At 38.2% G+C, this 14,761-nt stretch overlaps 1 gene segment (V, D, J or C); it reads right to left on the reverse strand.

Annotated features, from left to right (window-relative positions):
- Nucleotides 1-12,414: 12,414 nt before the first annotated feature.
- LOC132991411 (Ig kappa-b4 chain C region-like) lies at nucleotides 12,415-12,890 on the reverse strand. The segment is given in 1 exon segment: nucleotides 12,415-12,890. A coding segment is annotated over 1 exon segment (255 nt).
- Between the last annotated feature and the right edge of the window lie 1,871 nt (nucleotides 12,891-14,761).

A 14,761-nucleotide genomic window follows, 5' to 3' on the forward strand; every position in this document is an offset into this window, starting at 1 on the left:
GCATACCTGTAACACTTCAGGAAGTGGAAGGATGTATAGTCTACTCCTTCCAGTAACCGTTACTACGCCGTTATAGTTTACCTGACATTCGATGTCGGTCACGTTGGAACAAGCGTCTGGTAGGAACAAGGATGTCATTGTTACTCTGCAACAGCTCCTGTCTGGCTCGATTCGCCACATTAAAAATTCTGTCAAATGCAGAAACTGCGGTCTCAGTGTTTCCGTCTCGCTCCTTTTTCAATCATCGACTCCCAACTGTGTACATCAGATTCATAGCGCTGCGTACGTGAGCGTAACGGTAGTGGAGTTGCCCAATGAACCAATCCTGAGAAGTTGTCAGAGGCTGTAAATTAACATACTCATTTCGGATATGTGGGCGGGACAATAACTTCATTTTGGATATGTCGTCCAAATTACCATATTCAATTCGGATATGTCTGTACCAACTGAAGATATCTACAATGGCATTTTTACATGTGGAAATTAAATTTTTTATATCAACAATTCAATTTTGACTAGTTAAAAAGAAAATTGTAAATATCTCTAATATAATTGTTACATGTAAGAATGTAATTTCAGATATCTGTAGTTACATTCTTACATGTAATAATTCCAGGTCAAGATATCAATAATGTAATTTCGACTAGTAAGAATTGCATTTTAGATATCTAGAATTAATTTATGATATCTGTAATGTTAGAATAATTATAGATATCATAAATGAACTTTGTCACTAGTAAGAATAGAATTGTTGATATCAAGAATTAACATTTTTACTAGTGAGAATTGAGTTGTAGATATCATGAGTTAGAATTGTGACATGTCAAAATATCATTATGGATATGTCGACTTTGAATTACAACATGTAAAAATTGAATTACAGCTATCTGTAATTCAATTTGAATAGAAGTCAATGGCACAAGTTGACTAATTGTAATGAAGTTACATATATCTACAATGACCATTTCCACTTGTGAAAAATGATATCTTGTAGATATCTTTAATTAGAATTGTTACTAGTGAAAATTACATTGTGGATATGTCAGCTTGGAATTCTAACAATGCAAAAAGCTATTATTGATATCTACAATTGCTATTACAGCTAATACTTAAATGTTAAAAGGGCTTGCCAAAGTGAGTGGGCGGCGGCCTACCAGCGCAGAGAGAGACATAGAGAGAGAGCACACGAGGAAAACTGAGGGAGAGAGATTGTTACAAGCACACTTGTATGGATTGTTGCAAGCACTCAAACTGATTTAATGAACACTTTATGGATTTTTGTTTGTTCAAACTATATGATTTTTCTCTTGTATATAACTTTTATACAAAATATGATTCAAACCTCTCGCAAAATATATGTTTATGTGTTCAAAAGTGCTCATTGATCACTCAGGAATAAGGCACAAATATAACACCATACTCCAACTGAGAGCATGCTCTCTGGATCATAAAAAAAGAAAAACAACTGAATTGTTCTGCATATAATTCTCTCATATAGCCTGTGATTATGATATTCCGTCCACCCATAGCCGTTAGAGCGTGTTTCCCAGCAGTTTGCTGATCTTGTTCAGCACCGGGCCCGGCGTCACTTACTCACTCGCTGTGTACTGCCACACTCACTTCATCATCTGTTGTCCATCTTTTAAATGAACAAGGCGATGGAAGTACAGATCCAGATAACTTGCTTTGTTTAGCACCATATATACTTTTACACCGCTGATCCAGATCAGAGATGGTTTTTTTCTTCATCTCTGTCACCGTATTTCACCGTGGTTCGTTTGGTGTTTGATTGTTAGAGAGCAGAACATGTTTTAAAGGAGTGACTCATTGCACATGATCGCACGTTTACTGTCCTCACTGCATCAATTTAAGTATTTCTCTGCTCTGTGATTTCAGTTTCCCCTTCTAAACATTATTATAACATCTGGTGATTTTATTTTGAAAGTGCGCAAACTGAAGTGTGGTGCTTTTATTTTGAAGGTGGGCAAAACTGAAGTGTGGTGCTTTTATTTTGAAAGTGCGCAAACTGAAGTGTGGTGCTTTTATTTTGAAGGTGGGCAAAACTGAAGTGTGGTGATTTTATTTTGAAGGTGGACAAATTGAAGTGTGGTACTTTTATTTTGAAGGTGGACAAACTGAAGTGTGGAGCTTTTATTTTGAAGGTGGACAAACTGAAGTGTGGTGCTTTTATTTTGAAGGTGGACAAACTGAAGTGTGGTGATTTTATTTTGAAGGTGGACAAACTGAAGTGTGGAGCTTTTATTTTGACGGTGGACAAACTGAAGTGTGGTGCTTTGTATTTAATAATAATGATAATAATAATAATAACAATACAATTTATTTATAAGTGCTTTTCAAAACTCAAAGACACTGTACAATAGTTAAAAACAGAAAGAACAGCACAGTAAGGACAGACTAACAGACATTGCAACATTACACACAAATCATAAAGACAACAACAATAAAGGTAAAACAACAGAAAACAGGAAATACATCACAATCATACATTAAAAGCTTGTTTGAAGAGGTGAGTTTTGATCAGTGATTTGAAAGTAGGAGGGTCGGTACAGTGTTGAATATGTGTAGGGAGTGAGTTCCAGAGGGAGGGGGCAGCTATGGAGAAGGCTCTGTCCCCCCAGGTTCGGTACTTGGTTCTAAGAGGGGGAGATAGGAGGTTTTGAAGAACGGAGGCTGCGTGCAGGAGTGTGAGGGTGAAAGAGAGCCGTGAGGTAGGAGGGGGCCTGGTGGTTAAGGGCTTTATGTGTGAGGAGAAGGATTTTGAATTGGATACGATAAGGGACAGGGAGCCAGTGGAGATTTTGCAGGACAGGGGTGATGTGTTCGCGTGTTCGGGTGTGGGTGAGCTGTTGAATCAAATCACAACACTCAGAGGTTCTTCAATAAACGACTCGCAGTGAGCTGGAATAAAAACAACATTTGTGTTGTTGACACAAGCTCAACATTTCAATCCTGATGTGGATTTTATTAATGCACCACTCTCTACACCTGTAGAGCCCCGTCCTCCCTTGTTCTTCATCTGTCTATGCGAGCGACAGAGAGGATAATAGAAACAGGGTATCAGGGTAAAAATGGCGCCCTGCATCACACACGGGCAGTTAGGACCCTCCAATAGGAAACTATAGAATCAGGCTGATCATGTCGCTGACGCTTGTTTGGACACGCTGTAACAGTAGAAATGTTTTTTCAAATCTGATAAAAATGAATGTTTAAGATTACTGTGAAATATCCTCTACTGAAAACATACTAAAGAAATACAAAATAGAAACATTTTTTTTATTTTTATAGAAGCTTCTAAAACCCTTTTCACACATACGGAAATCTTCTGAAAAACTCCGGAGATTTGGCTACCCGGAGGTTCTTTAGGCTATGTGTGAACGCAAACAGACGCATTTTTCGCGTAGACTTTACCTGGAGTTTCTCCTACAGACCCCAAGTATTTTATTCATAGAAAATCTGAGTGAGCTGATGTCTGAACGCATCAGCATATACTCCGGAGATTTCAATTCGAGCCAATAGAAAGAGAATGACGTTTATATACAGTTACTGCCTAAAGTGTCTGCACGCCACCACTACTATCTCCGTGCATGTAATTAAACGGCTGCATTATGTTTTCTGTTCGTCAGTATGTTGTTCTCCACTCTCTTGTGGATGTTGTCATTCCATTGGATTACATATAGCATTGATATAAAGACAAATATTCTCATTATAACATTGTGTAGCGGACTCTGTTGCTACGGCCGCTACTTCCGCGTTGTTTATTTACATCACCTCGAGAAATCCCCCCCACCCTCTGACAGGGAAAGTCTCCCCCCTCCCCTCTGACAGGGATAGTCTCCCCCCCTCCCCTCTGACAGGGATAGTCCCCCACTGTGAGGAGCACATGTGAACGGCTAGGTCGGGAGAATCTCCGGAGAAGTCCTCCTGTAAATTTCTATATATTATCCGGAGTGCATATGTGAAAACGGCTAAAGAGAGGACTTGCAGGCTTGAGAGAAGTCTACATACATAAGAGGGGCTGTTCATTCACTGCAGGGGGGGGGGGGGGGGGGGGGTGTACCCTACCCAGGCTTTCACCTCATAAATGCTTGTTAACTGCAAATTCTTTCATTTTTTTCTAGATAATGATAACTTTTCCTTCTGGGTTAATTTGTATTCTGTATTAGCTTAAATGTCTACAGAGCTGGTCTCTTGATAGAAAAACATCTGTCATCCTAAAGCAGGGCTGTGCAGAGATATTTAAACAGAATGTTTAACCTGCAATCAGATGTGACCTGTCAGCATGCACTAATATCAAGGACTGTAGTATCAGTAAGAAGATTGACTTCATCCAGGATTTATCTGTATTCAATATTAACTTAACTGTCTACATATTGTTTAGAGCAGTGCACTAAGTTCAAATTCAACTTAGGCACAGAGGCATTCTTTGCTCTGTAAGTGGGGAGCATCTTTCATGTTTTAAAACAATAGTTCAGATCAATATTCTACACATAAAGCCTTTAATAATCATCATTATAATATAAGGAATCAGTTCATCTCCTCCTTCTGGTCTAAACCTCAAATCTTTACAAGAGAAGACACACACAGTCAAATACCAGTCGAGCCCAGTGTTTTACAATGATAACAGATATCACAAGCTTCAATGAAGAAGAATTATCATGTACGACTACATCTTACATTTAAGACGGACTAATCCAGTCCATCTAAAACAGGGACATATGTTTGGGGAAAGTTTGCAGGGTGTGTAAATTCATGCCCTAAACACAAATATCATATCCAGTACTATTGTGAAGGTAAATGTAAACACTAGCTGACTATGTTTGTGTGATCAGAAAAACATATACACTGATTTTATTTTAGGAGAGCTTAAAAGGGCTATATATAACTTTTAAAAAAACACTGAAAGCTAGGTCCAGGATTTGTAGCGACACCGCATGGCCGTTAGGTGAACTGCACCAGTAACCTGTTGCTCGCTCTCCCTCGTGTGCTCGTCATACGTGCTCGTACGTACACAAACGAGAATCATCATCGGCCGCCAAACACTGGATATTTACCGGCATAATGTTTACAGAGGAGGTAAGTGGTCATACACATGTGAAAGTCTGTGAAGGAGTCTGTGTGTCTGTATTCATTCTCCATCCTACAAACGACAGTCTCTGCAGGCACTGGCTGAGAGCAGGAGTGTGTGATGAGTTTGTCCACCTTTGAGAGCTCCTAGAGCGGATAGAAGTGTGTGGAAGACGGCCTCTGGCTGTGGAGGTGAAGACCAGGAGTGTGTGATGAGTTTGATAGAAGTGTGTGGAAGATGGCCTCTGGCTGTGGAGGTGAAGACCAGGAGTGTGTGATGAGTTTGATAGAAGTGTGTGGAAGACGGCCTCTGGCTGTGGAATTGAAGACCAGGAGTGTGTGATGAGTTAGTTCTGTTGATCTCTGTAAGCGGAGCGGAGTGAGGAGGACGTTGAGAACCTTGAGCTGGGAACCTGCAGAGGCCGAAGAACCACAAATTCAGGCAGCAGACTCCCACAGGCTTCAGGGTGCAGATAAGCTTTGTGAAATGGTGGGGACAGCGCTACACCAGACAGTTCATCACCAGCTGAAAAATGTCACACTTCTGGGTAAACACATTTTTCATTCCCTCACTCTCCCTCACTAGACATGGAGCATGCAGGGAACAAGAGGAAGAGCTAGATAAAGAAAAACTCTCCTCTCCTCAACTGTCCCTGTAAAAGCTCCTGATGGTTTTTTCATCAAAAGATGCAGTTACTCACCCTGCCTAAAGGGTGAGCCAAAAGGTGGGTGCCAGTTTGCTCAAAAGGGTGATGTCTTCAGTTGCTATTAAAGTAGCACTGAACAAGATCTTTGGAAAAGACAATTTAGGAGCTACTTCCTCTCCTGCCTTTCTGTAATTATTTTTTAAATCTATTAATTGATTTAAATTTGTATGGAGTTGTTTATTCCAATGAACTTGTTTTTTTTCATGTGTTGTGTATAGTTGTGTGTTTTTAATACGTAATTGTGTGTTTTAATGAACTTGTCCAATTCTAAAGCTCAGCTGAACTGAACTGAACTTGTTTTTATTCATGTTTTATTAATCATTGTATATAGTTTTTGAGTGTTTTAATTAACTTGTTTTTAATTAGATTATTTATGAATTTTAAAAAAAATTCACTTCTGGGTGAACACATTTGTCATTCCCTGGACCAGTGACAAAAATGTCCCACTTTTGGGTCAATACCAATTTTAACTCCCTGATCCGGGGACAATCCCCTCCCTTCTCAGCCCTTCTTTTTAATATGTATTTGTGTGTTTTAATTAACTTTAATGTATTAATTCATGTGTTTTTATTCATTGTTTTTTTTTTTTTTTTTTTTTTTACGGTGGCCCTGAAGTGCAAAACACAACAACAAATCAAAAAACACAACGACAAATAAGAAAACACAATGACTTCAACTTTAACGGAAAAGGTAGGTACCTGCAGTCGACAAGGATCGTCGCTGATTGGACGAACGCAATGTCCGTCTTTTTAACAGGAAGTAAATGCTTCATACGCCTTTGGAGCCAGGCAGAGAAATGTCAACGAAGTAAGCGGAGATTTAAAATTCATGATGTATTGCCCAAATTGTGGCAAAGAGCTCCCAGAAAATGTACGGCCGTGGTTTGCAGTGGTTGTGGCAAGAGGCTACGAGATTTAAGAGTGATTGTATTATCCCCTGTGACTGCTGATAAACATTGTTCGACTCTGAGGCAGTCACTTACAGACCTTGGGCCCGTTTCTGAAAGAAGGTTTTGTGTAAACTCTGAGTCAGTTAACCCTGAAATGAGGGAAACTCTGGGTATTCCGTTTCAGAAGAGGAGGTCACTCAAACCCGAGAAAGAGGGGTAACTCCAGCCCGTTTCAGAGGGAGAGGTAACTTTACCTCTGAGTCAGTTACTATGGTAACTGAGTCTGTGAACCTAACCTGGTCGGGAGCAGGTTTTCTTCAATGAACCCCGAGTTTCTCTAGGTCTCCTCCCTCTTTCAGAGCCAGAAACGTCGTTTCATTTCCTCATTCTTTCATTCAGTCCGTATCACGCCGTGTTAGTGAAGATTCACCGTTTGTCTGAATAAAAATCCAGGTTGTTTTACAGTTTTTTCCAATTGCTAACACACTAAAATGACATGCATAGCACAATTATTTAAACTGACACACAGAGAGCAAAACCTCTTCTCAAGTCTCCAAAAGTCTAAACACATTTCTACTTTACACACATTTTGCAATTTAAATGGGCACTTTTTAAATGCACTGATCACGGTTCTCTGCATAAGACACAACAATCTGACATAAAGTCACATGTTTGTCATTTCAAAACACTGCCATTCAAAATGACACTACATGAGCTAATTGGCCAATGTATGTGTCACCTGGCCAGACACCTCAATGGTTAATTGTTATCACTTCAATCAGGAAGTAAGCACTATGAAAAGACCACAAGTTAGCACCTTTTTTTTTACAACAACAATGGAAGACTTTGCAGAGAGAGGAAGAGGGAGGGTGAGAATGAGAGGGGGAGGAAGAGTGAGAGGTAGGGGTAGAGCTGGTAGAGGAGTTCATGGCCAAAGAAGACAACAACTTTCAAATGAAATCAGAGTAACCTTAGTTGATCATGTCATCAACAATGCGAGAGGCTGGACAGAGAGTGCAGCCCAACTTGAGCCGTTTTACTGTTCTGGTATATGTAGCACTGACTTGTTTGGTGAAAAATAAAAAAATAAATGTTTCAACAGCATGAGTGTTTATCTGCAAATATTTCTGTGCATGTGAACAATCTGGAGAATTTTCTACAATTCGAACTATTTTAGTATTATGGCAAAGCATACTAAAGATGAGAGTGCTTTTCATTATGCCCAACAGTGTGTGATTGGTTAGACACAAATCTGGTAATATGAATGAAGTGTGTGCCATTTGGTGCAAAAGTTTGATTTTGATAATGCTATATGTAGTTTTGGTTGCAGTGCTTCATTTTGCAGGATAAATGAGGTATTTTGCAGTTTGGGTGTGTGGTTTTGTGAATTGTATTAAGTATTTTGATAAAACCAGCCTAGTTTTTAAAATTGTGTTTTAGCAATTGGAAAAAACTGTAATATGATATGTTAGGGTGGCAATAGCCTACTACAGCGTATAAAACAAACTGTTTTATCGAACATGGCATGTCTTTAAGTCGGTATGAAGACTACATTACTCCGTAGGGAATTAGAGCCTATGCTACATTAACGTCGGGAGATGTTAATTTAATTAGGGTTAATTTATAAACTAAACAGGATAAAGGTGAGAGGACATTTAGCCTATGTGTGTGAATACAGCTTTATGTTGAGGATAAAGTTAATGCACATTCAAATAAACTCTGAATGAAGTTCACTATAAATCTATATGAGCCTATTATGTTATTATATTTCATTTTGAGCTGTTTAAAAGTCGCTTTTCTTCTGCTGGATTGCATCTTAATGAAAATAAATTGTATAGGTTTAATAACCTACCATTCCATCAGTTTTGACCTGCAATATTTAAATTCTGATTAAATATTTAATTAATTAATTAAAATTAATAGACTTCATTACGCGTTGACACGAGCAGCTGTTTTCTCTTACATCACTTCTCTCTCCTTTGCCGCTGTGCTGCAGCAGTTTTCCTTTTTTTTCCTTCTTAAAACCTGTTCATATTTGCTGTAGCCTGTGGCCACATGAAGTTATCGGTGTATTTCGAGAGGGTTAAAGTAGGAGGATCTCTTTTTTTGTCACCTGTTGCCATGGTGAATCGTAGTATCGGGGCTCCATTCATGTTGGCTTTTTATCATCGTGGTGCACGCGCTGAACACCGAGTGGACCTACTCAGAGTTGATTTAACTAATTCAAATCTGTTGATCTGGTAAACGAAAACTCAGAGTTTCCCACCTGAGGGTAAATCAACTCAGAGCTCAGAGTTAGTTTGAGGGTTTGTTCAACCTTCTTTCAGAAACGGGCCCAAAGTCTGTAAGTGACTGCCTCAGAGACGAACAATGTTTATCAGCAGTCACAGGGGATAATACAATCACTCTTAATGGATGTAAAGTCTCGTAACCTCTTGCCACAACCACTGCAAAAGTTCGGCCGTACATTTTCTGGGAGCTCTTTGCCACAATTTGGGCAATACATCATGAATTTTATATCTCCGCTTACTTCGTTGACATTTCTCTGCCTGGCTCCAAAGGCGTATGAAGTATTTACTTCTGGTTAAAAAGACGGACATTGCGTTCGTCCAATCAGCGACGATCCTTGTCAACTCCAGGTACCTACCTTTTCCGTTAAAGTTAATGTCATTGTGTTTTCTTATTTGTCGTTGTGTTTTCTTATTTGTGGTTGTGTTTTTTGATTTGTTGTTGAGTTTTCTTATTTGTTGCTTTGTTTTGCACTTCAGGGCCACTGTAGTTATAAATAAAAAAAAAGGAGTTAAGTGTTAAGATCTTTTCCAGAAACTAACAGCTATGAAAGTTGTGAGAGTATGTCAAAGGCATGTATACTGTCAGGTTGAGTAATTCTAGGACACAGAAACATGAGATGGTTATAGTTACTTATTGAATGACACAAACAGGGAAACAGCAACACACCACACAGAAACAATGAAGAAGAGGCACAGCCGAGATCATGACAGAGAAGCTGTTTGGAGTGAATATGTAGGCCTACATTTATGAGAGAGCTACTCAATTCCTTTTTCAACGTGCACTTTGTGTTAAATGTAACAGTGTTGTTCCTTCTTCTTTATTTGTTTACTTGTTTCACTTTTATTTGTTAGTTTGTTAACACTTGTTGGACTGACAGTAACTGAGCCACATTAAGAAAAATAAAAATAAACTAGAAAACGTTTAGTCAAACTGCCAGTTCTGCTGGTCCTCCTCTCGTCCGGGTGAAACTGAGTAACCACGGCAACAGAAATGCATCACTGCTGATCCGTGGAAACAGACAGTTTCAGTTCTCAAGATACACATGTGAAAGTCTTACTGTGCTGAGCATGACTGAGTAACAAGAAGCTGCAGCAGTTTTTCTAAGAACACATTCAAAGATACGGATCACGATACTTATTTTTACAAGTCTGGCAATAAAAATGTAAAATATCATGTTTTCTTTTTAATTTTGAGGTTATCACTAATAAAACAATGCACATATTTTCTTTATAAAAAGTGACACTGACGACATCTTACAAAAAAGACAGTTTAGGAAGATAAATTCTACATAGGCCTAATGGATTTCGAATCAATTCCTTAATGTTTAAAACAGATAGAGCAAATACACAGAGTTGCTGTTTGTTATTCTGGAAGTGAAGCAAAGAAAGCTTTGAAAAACACTGGATTATCTCAGATTTGAGTCAACTAATGTACGTTTTCAGTCACATTTTTGAATCGTTGGGTCATGACAACAGGCTATGTTTAAATCATGAACCCAAATCCTTTGGTACTGCATATATATTTAACCTAATCGAATGAAATTGTCCATATCTCTACTGATCTTTTTTTTAAAGGTTTTTTATTGATATCCTCATGTGTTTTTTATTATTATATTTACCTTTTATCATACTGCATTGATCATTAAATGTATAAACTCTAATATTTAAAATCATCCACTGAGGAGAAAATTCCTCATCAAGCTTGACAAACTCTTTGAATTTTAAATTCATATTTTTTAGATTGTTTGCTTGAGGTAGATTTATATATTTCGCTTCAGTTGACTGACTCTGTGTGTTTGCATATCTGTCCTCCCTCTCTGCTCTCGGACTTTAAGAGGCCGGTGTCGATCAGCGGCTGTTTGAGGCCTTTCAGAGACGCTGACATACGATGATGATGATGTCATTGATTCTACACATTGTCATCTTTGGGCTCCTTGTTCAGGGTGAGGCCAGTTTCACTACAATAATCACTGTTATGGAGAAAAACTTAAAGAAGCAGCATTTACCTTTTTTCCACCGTTTCTCTAAAGTTAAGAAAGCAAAGATTCTGTTTGGATGTTGTTCATCTTTCTCCGTCCGTTTCGATAACCTTCTCCCCTTTTTTCATGTTTCTTCAGGTTCATCAGGAGACATCCTCCTGACTCAGACTCCTGGATCTCAGTCTGTTGTTCTAGGACAGACTGTCTCTATCAGATGTCAAACCAGCACAAGTGTTAGTACTTCCCTCCACTGGTATCTTCAGAAACCTGGAGAAACTCCTAAACTCCTGATTTATTATTCTACAAGCCGTCAATCTGGAGTTTCAGCTCGTTTTAGTGGAAGTGGATCTGGAACTGACTTCACTCTGACTGTTAGTGGAGTCCAGACTGAAGATTCAGGAGATTATTATTGTCAGCAGAGTAACAGCTTCCCGTTCACACAGTGATACAATGTCGTACAAAAACCTCCGTCAGCTGAAGAGGAACTGATCTGACTGAACAGCTGCAGAGAAACTAAAACAAAGTTCCATGAAACACAGTATAGTTTAAAATCAATTTAAACTATAAACTATAAATATTCTGCACATTAAGAAGATTATCTATTTTAATTCTTTCAATGAATACACAAGGGTGTTTGATGTTACAAGACCCGAAACCCCCCATGAACCCAGAAAACATCATTGATGATGAGTTCTAGCCCATCTGTCGGATGTATCTTTTATCTATCTTTACACACACACGTACATTTTATCCTAATAAAACTAATTTTGTAGTTTAGTTTCTACTTTTTTCTACTTTTACAGTTTGTAAATATTTTGAGTGTTTAAATTGCAGAAGCACTGATTTGAAATCTCTATGCTGATGATATCACGCTTTATTTAACAAATTTAAAATATTTATTTGAGCTAAAACACATTCATTGAGATGTTTTCCTCTCTTTTCTTTTGATAAACATAAACCACTAGAAATTTTAAAGCCTTGGTCATTAACATTTTCAGTAAAGAAAGCTGATTTGATGATTTTCATTCAGTTGTTTCAGTCATTAAGGCGTCCATATCGATTGTTAGAAAAATCTTGTGAATAGAGCATTATTTAGCAGCTGTCTTTGAGGTTCTGGATTTCTAAAATTAATTCACAATTCATGATTTGTACATTATTTAATTATACTGTTTATTATGAAGATGTTTCATGATACAAAATATTTTAAATTAGCTTTAATTCGGTTTACATTCTGAAGAATTGATCTCAATGTGATCGTTGATGAAGATGTTTTTACACATTTGAAATAATTGAAAAAGACAAAAAGTGTATTTCTCATTGATTTAATGAACATATTTTTATTATCAGGAAACGATACACACACATCTGAAGCAACAAGCTAATATTTATTCTTTAGAAACATGAAGTAAAGAGAGAGAGAAAGGTGCAGAGTGAGAGCAGTACCACAGTAAAACCAGCAGCAGAGTCCCAGTGAGGCATTACTGGGAACACTGGTCTCTACTCAGACTTTCTGTGACTCGAGCCTGGGCGCCCTGGGTGGCCTCACAGGTCACAGAGCCCACCTTCCTCCACTGGTCTGCAGAGAGCCTCAGGGTGCTGCTCCAGCTGTAGAGAGCGTCCTTCTCCAGCACAGCAGGGCTCCTGCTCTCCTCCCAGCTGCTGCTGCTGCTGCTGCCGTCCACCTTCCAGGCCAGACTCCAGCCTGAGGGGAAGCCCTTGTTGGCTAGGCACATGAGGGTGGCCTTCCCCTGCTCCAGCTCCTCATTGGAGGGGGGCAGCACCGTCAGGGTGGGACGCACATCACCTATAGGAGACACCAATCAGATTAGAGGACAGGGAGCACACAACTGTCAATCAAACACCAAACCCTATAGGACACCTTTAATGTCTGAGAGTTGATTTTCTTTTTTTAGGAGTTTCTGTCAGATGTTTCTTTCTGCTCCACCAGTCACTCACTCACACATTGTTTCACTTCCCTTTAAGAAGCCTCTCATGCACATCAGCACACAGAGAGAGAATCACACAGAACGACCTGAAATATATTTAAACTACATCTGACTCAAATCTAAAACATTACAAACATTCCCCATCAAAATACTCCAAAAACTTTGCAACACATTTTTAAAACAGTTTGTAGGTTAAAAAAACCCAAACTAAAACAGAGAATCAACTTAACACATTAAAATGTTCTTCATGTGAATTCAAATCAGAAAAATGTCTAAATTAGACGCATAAAGAGATCAGAGATTACGTGCATTTTAAAACATCGTTCTTTATGTTTGTTTTGTTCGGTTCTTTCAAGCAACTGAATCAGATAAATACCTTAAAGAGTTGTCAGAAAATGAATCTCAGGAAAACATTTAAAACACTTCTCTTTGTTAAATATCAACCTGTTTATGTTTCAGTGTGACAGAAATCAAACTGTCCTGAGTGAACCTTCACGGTAAAGCAGCACCGATAAAAACACGATTTCATTAGAGTTAGAGTTTCACCATGACAAATATTACAAATAAACAGAGAGACAGCTGCTTTAACATTTTCAATAAATGTTAATGACAAATAAATTTCATTCAGTTGTTTCAGTCATTAAGGCGTCCATATCGATTGTTAGAAAAACCTCATGAATAGAAAATCATTTAGCAGCTGTCTCTGAGGTTGTCAAATTGTGATTTATTTGGATCAAATATAAAAATCTGTATTTTAACATTAGGTTTAATATTCATACAGAAACTTATTTCCAACATCCAGTCTAGTTCCTCCACCAAAAGTCCACCACAGTGGTACAAAGTCATTGAGCGGCCGTACAAAAACCTCTCACTATAGAGACACACGGCTCTCTGACTTTAACACACTGAAGTCAAACTACCACAACTCCACATGTCACCTTACCATGAGAGTGAAAATCATCTATTTCCTAATAAATAAAAACTCTGGCTTCAAACATTTTACCTTCATTTAAATTCAGTCTATGTTTCTGTTTTAAACTGAAATCCTTTAAAGTCAAATGTTGTCTTAATTCTTTCTAAAACAAGAGATTTAAAAGTTAAAGGTCAGTATTTTATTTTCCTCCAGGCTTGAATATGAAGACAAAAGACACCAGAATAACTTACTGATTGAATAAAAAGATGAATATGTGACTTACTTCCAATATCCAGTCTGGTTCCTCCACCGAACGTGAGCCACAGTGATACAAACTGATGGAGTCGTCGTACAAAAACCTCTCACTGTAGAGACACACGACTCTCTGACTCTGACACAAACACAGACACCTGGATGAGTCTCTGCCTACAAGACCTCTGAGACCAAAAGAAAACTGAATTAAAAAATATTATAACAAATTAAAGAAAGTCTTTTTTTGAGATATTTAAATTATTTTTAAATCATTTTGTCAAGAATATTATTAATTATCGTGATTTATATCAGAATAAATGTTTCTAGAAGCATGAACATGAAATCATATTAAATTTGTTTTGAAAGTTTTCTCATTAATTGTATAATTAATTGATTGATTGATAAACAGAGTAATGAGAGTGATCCCTGTTGGAGTCAGTCAGAACATTTCCATAGAGAGCCACTTTGCATCAGCAGCACCATGCTCCAGTGCTCTGGGAGAGTTTATAGTCCTGACAGTTGAACACTGGATGACTGACAGCTGTCCTTCATCACAACAGAAATCCTCGTCCTCATCATCAAAAACATGACTTTGATCTGCGTCCTCATCTGGACTCTCCTCCTCTGCTGCTGCTTCACAGGTAAAGTCCAGAGAATCAAACTCCTCTCCTCTATGAACATCGGTCCCTCTGAAATGAA

The sequence above is a fragment of the Labrus mixtus genome, chromosome 16 (assembly GCF_963584025.1).
Source record: "Labrus mixtus chromosome 16, fLabMix1.1, whole genome shotgun sequence".
Taxonomy (NCBI): domain Eukaryota; kingdom Metazoa; phylum Chordata; class Actinopteri; order Labriformes; family Labridae; genus Labrus; species Labrus mixtus.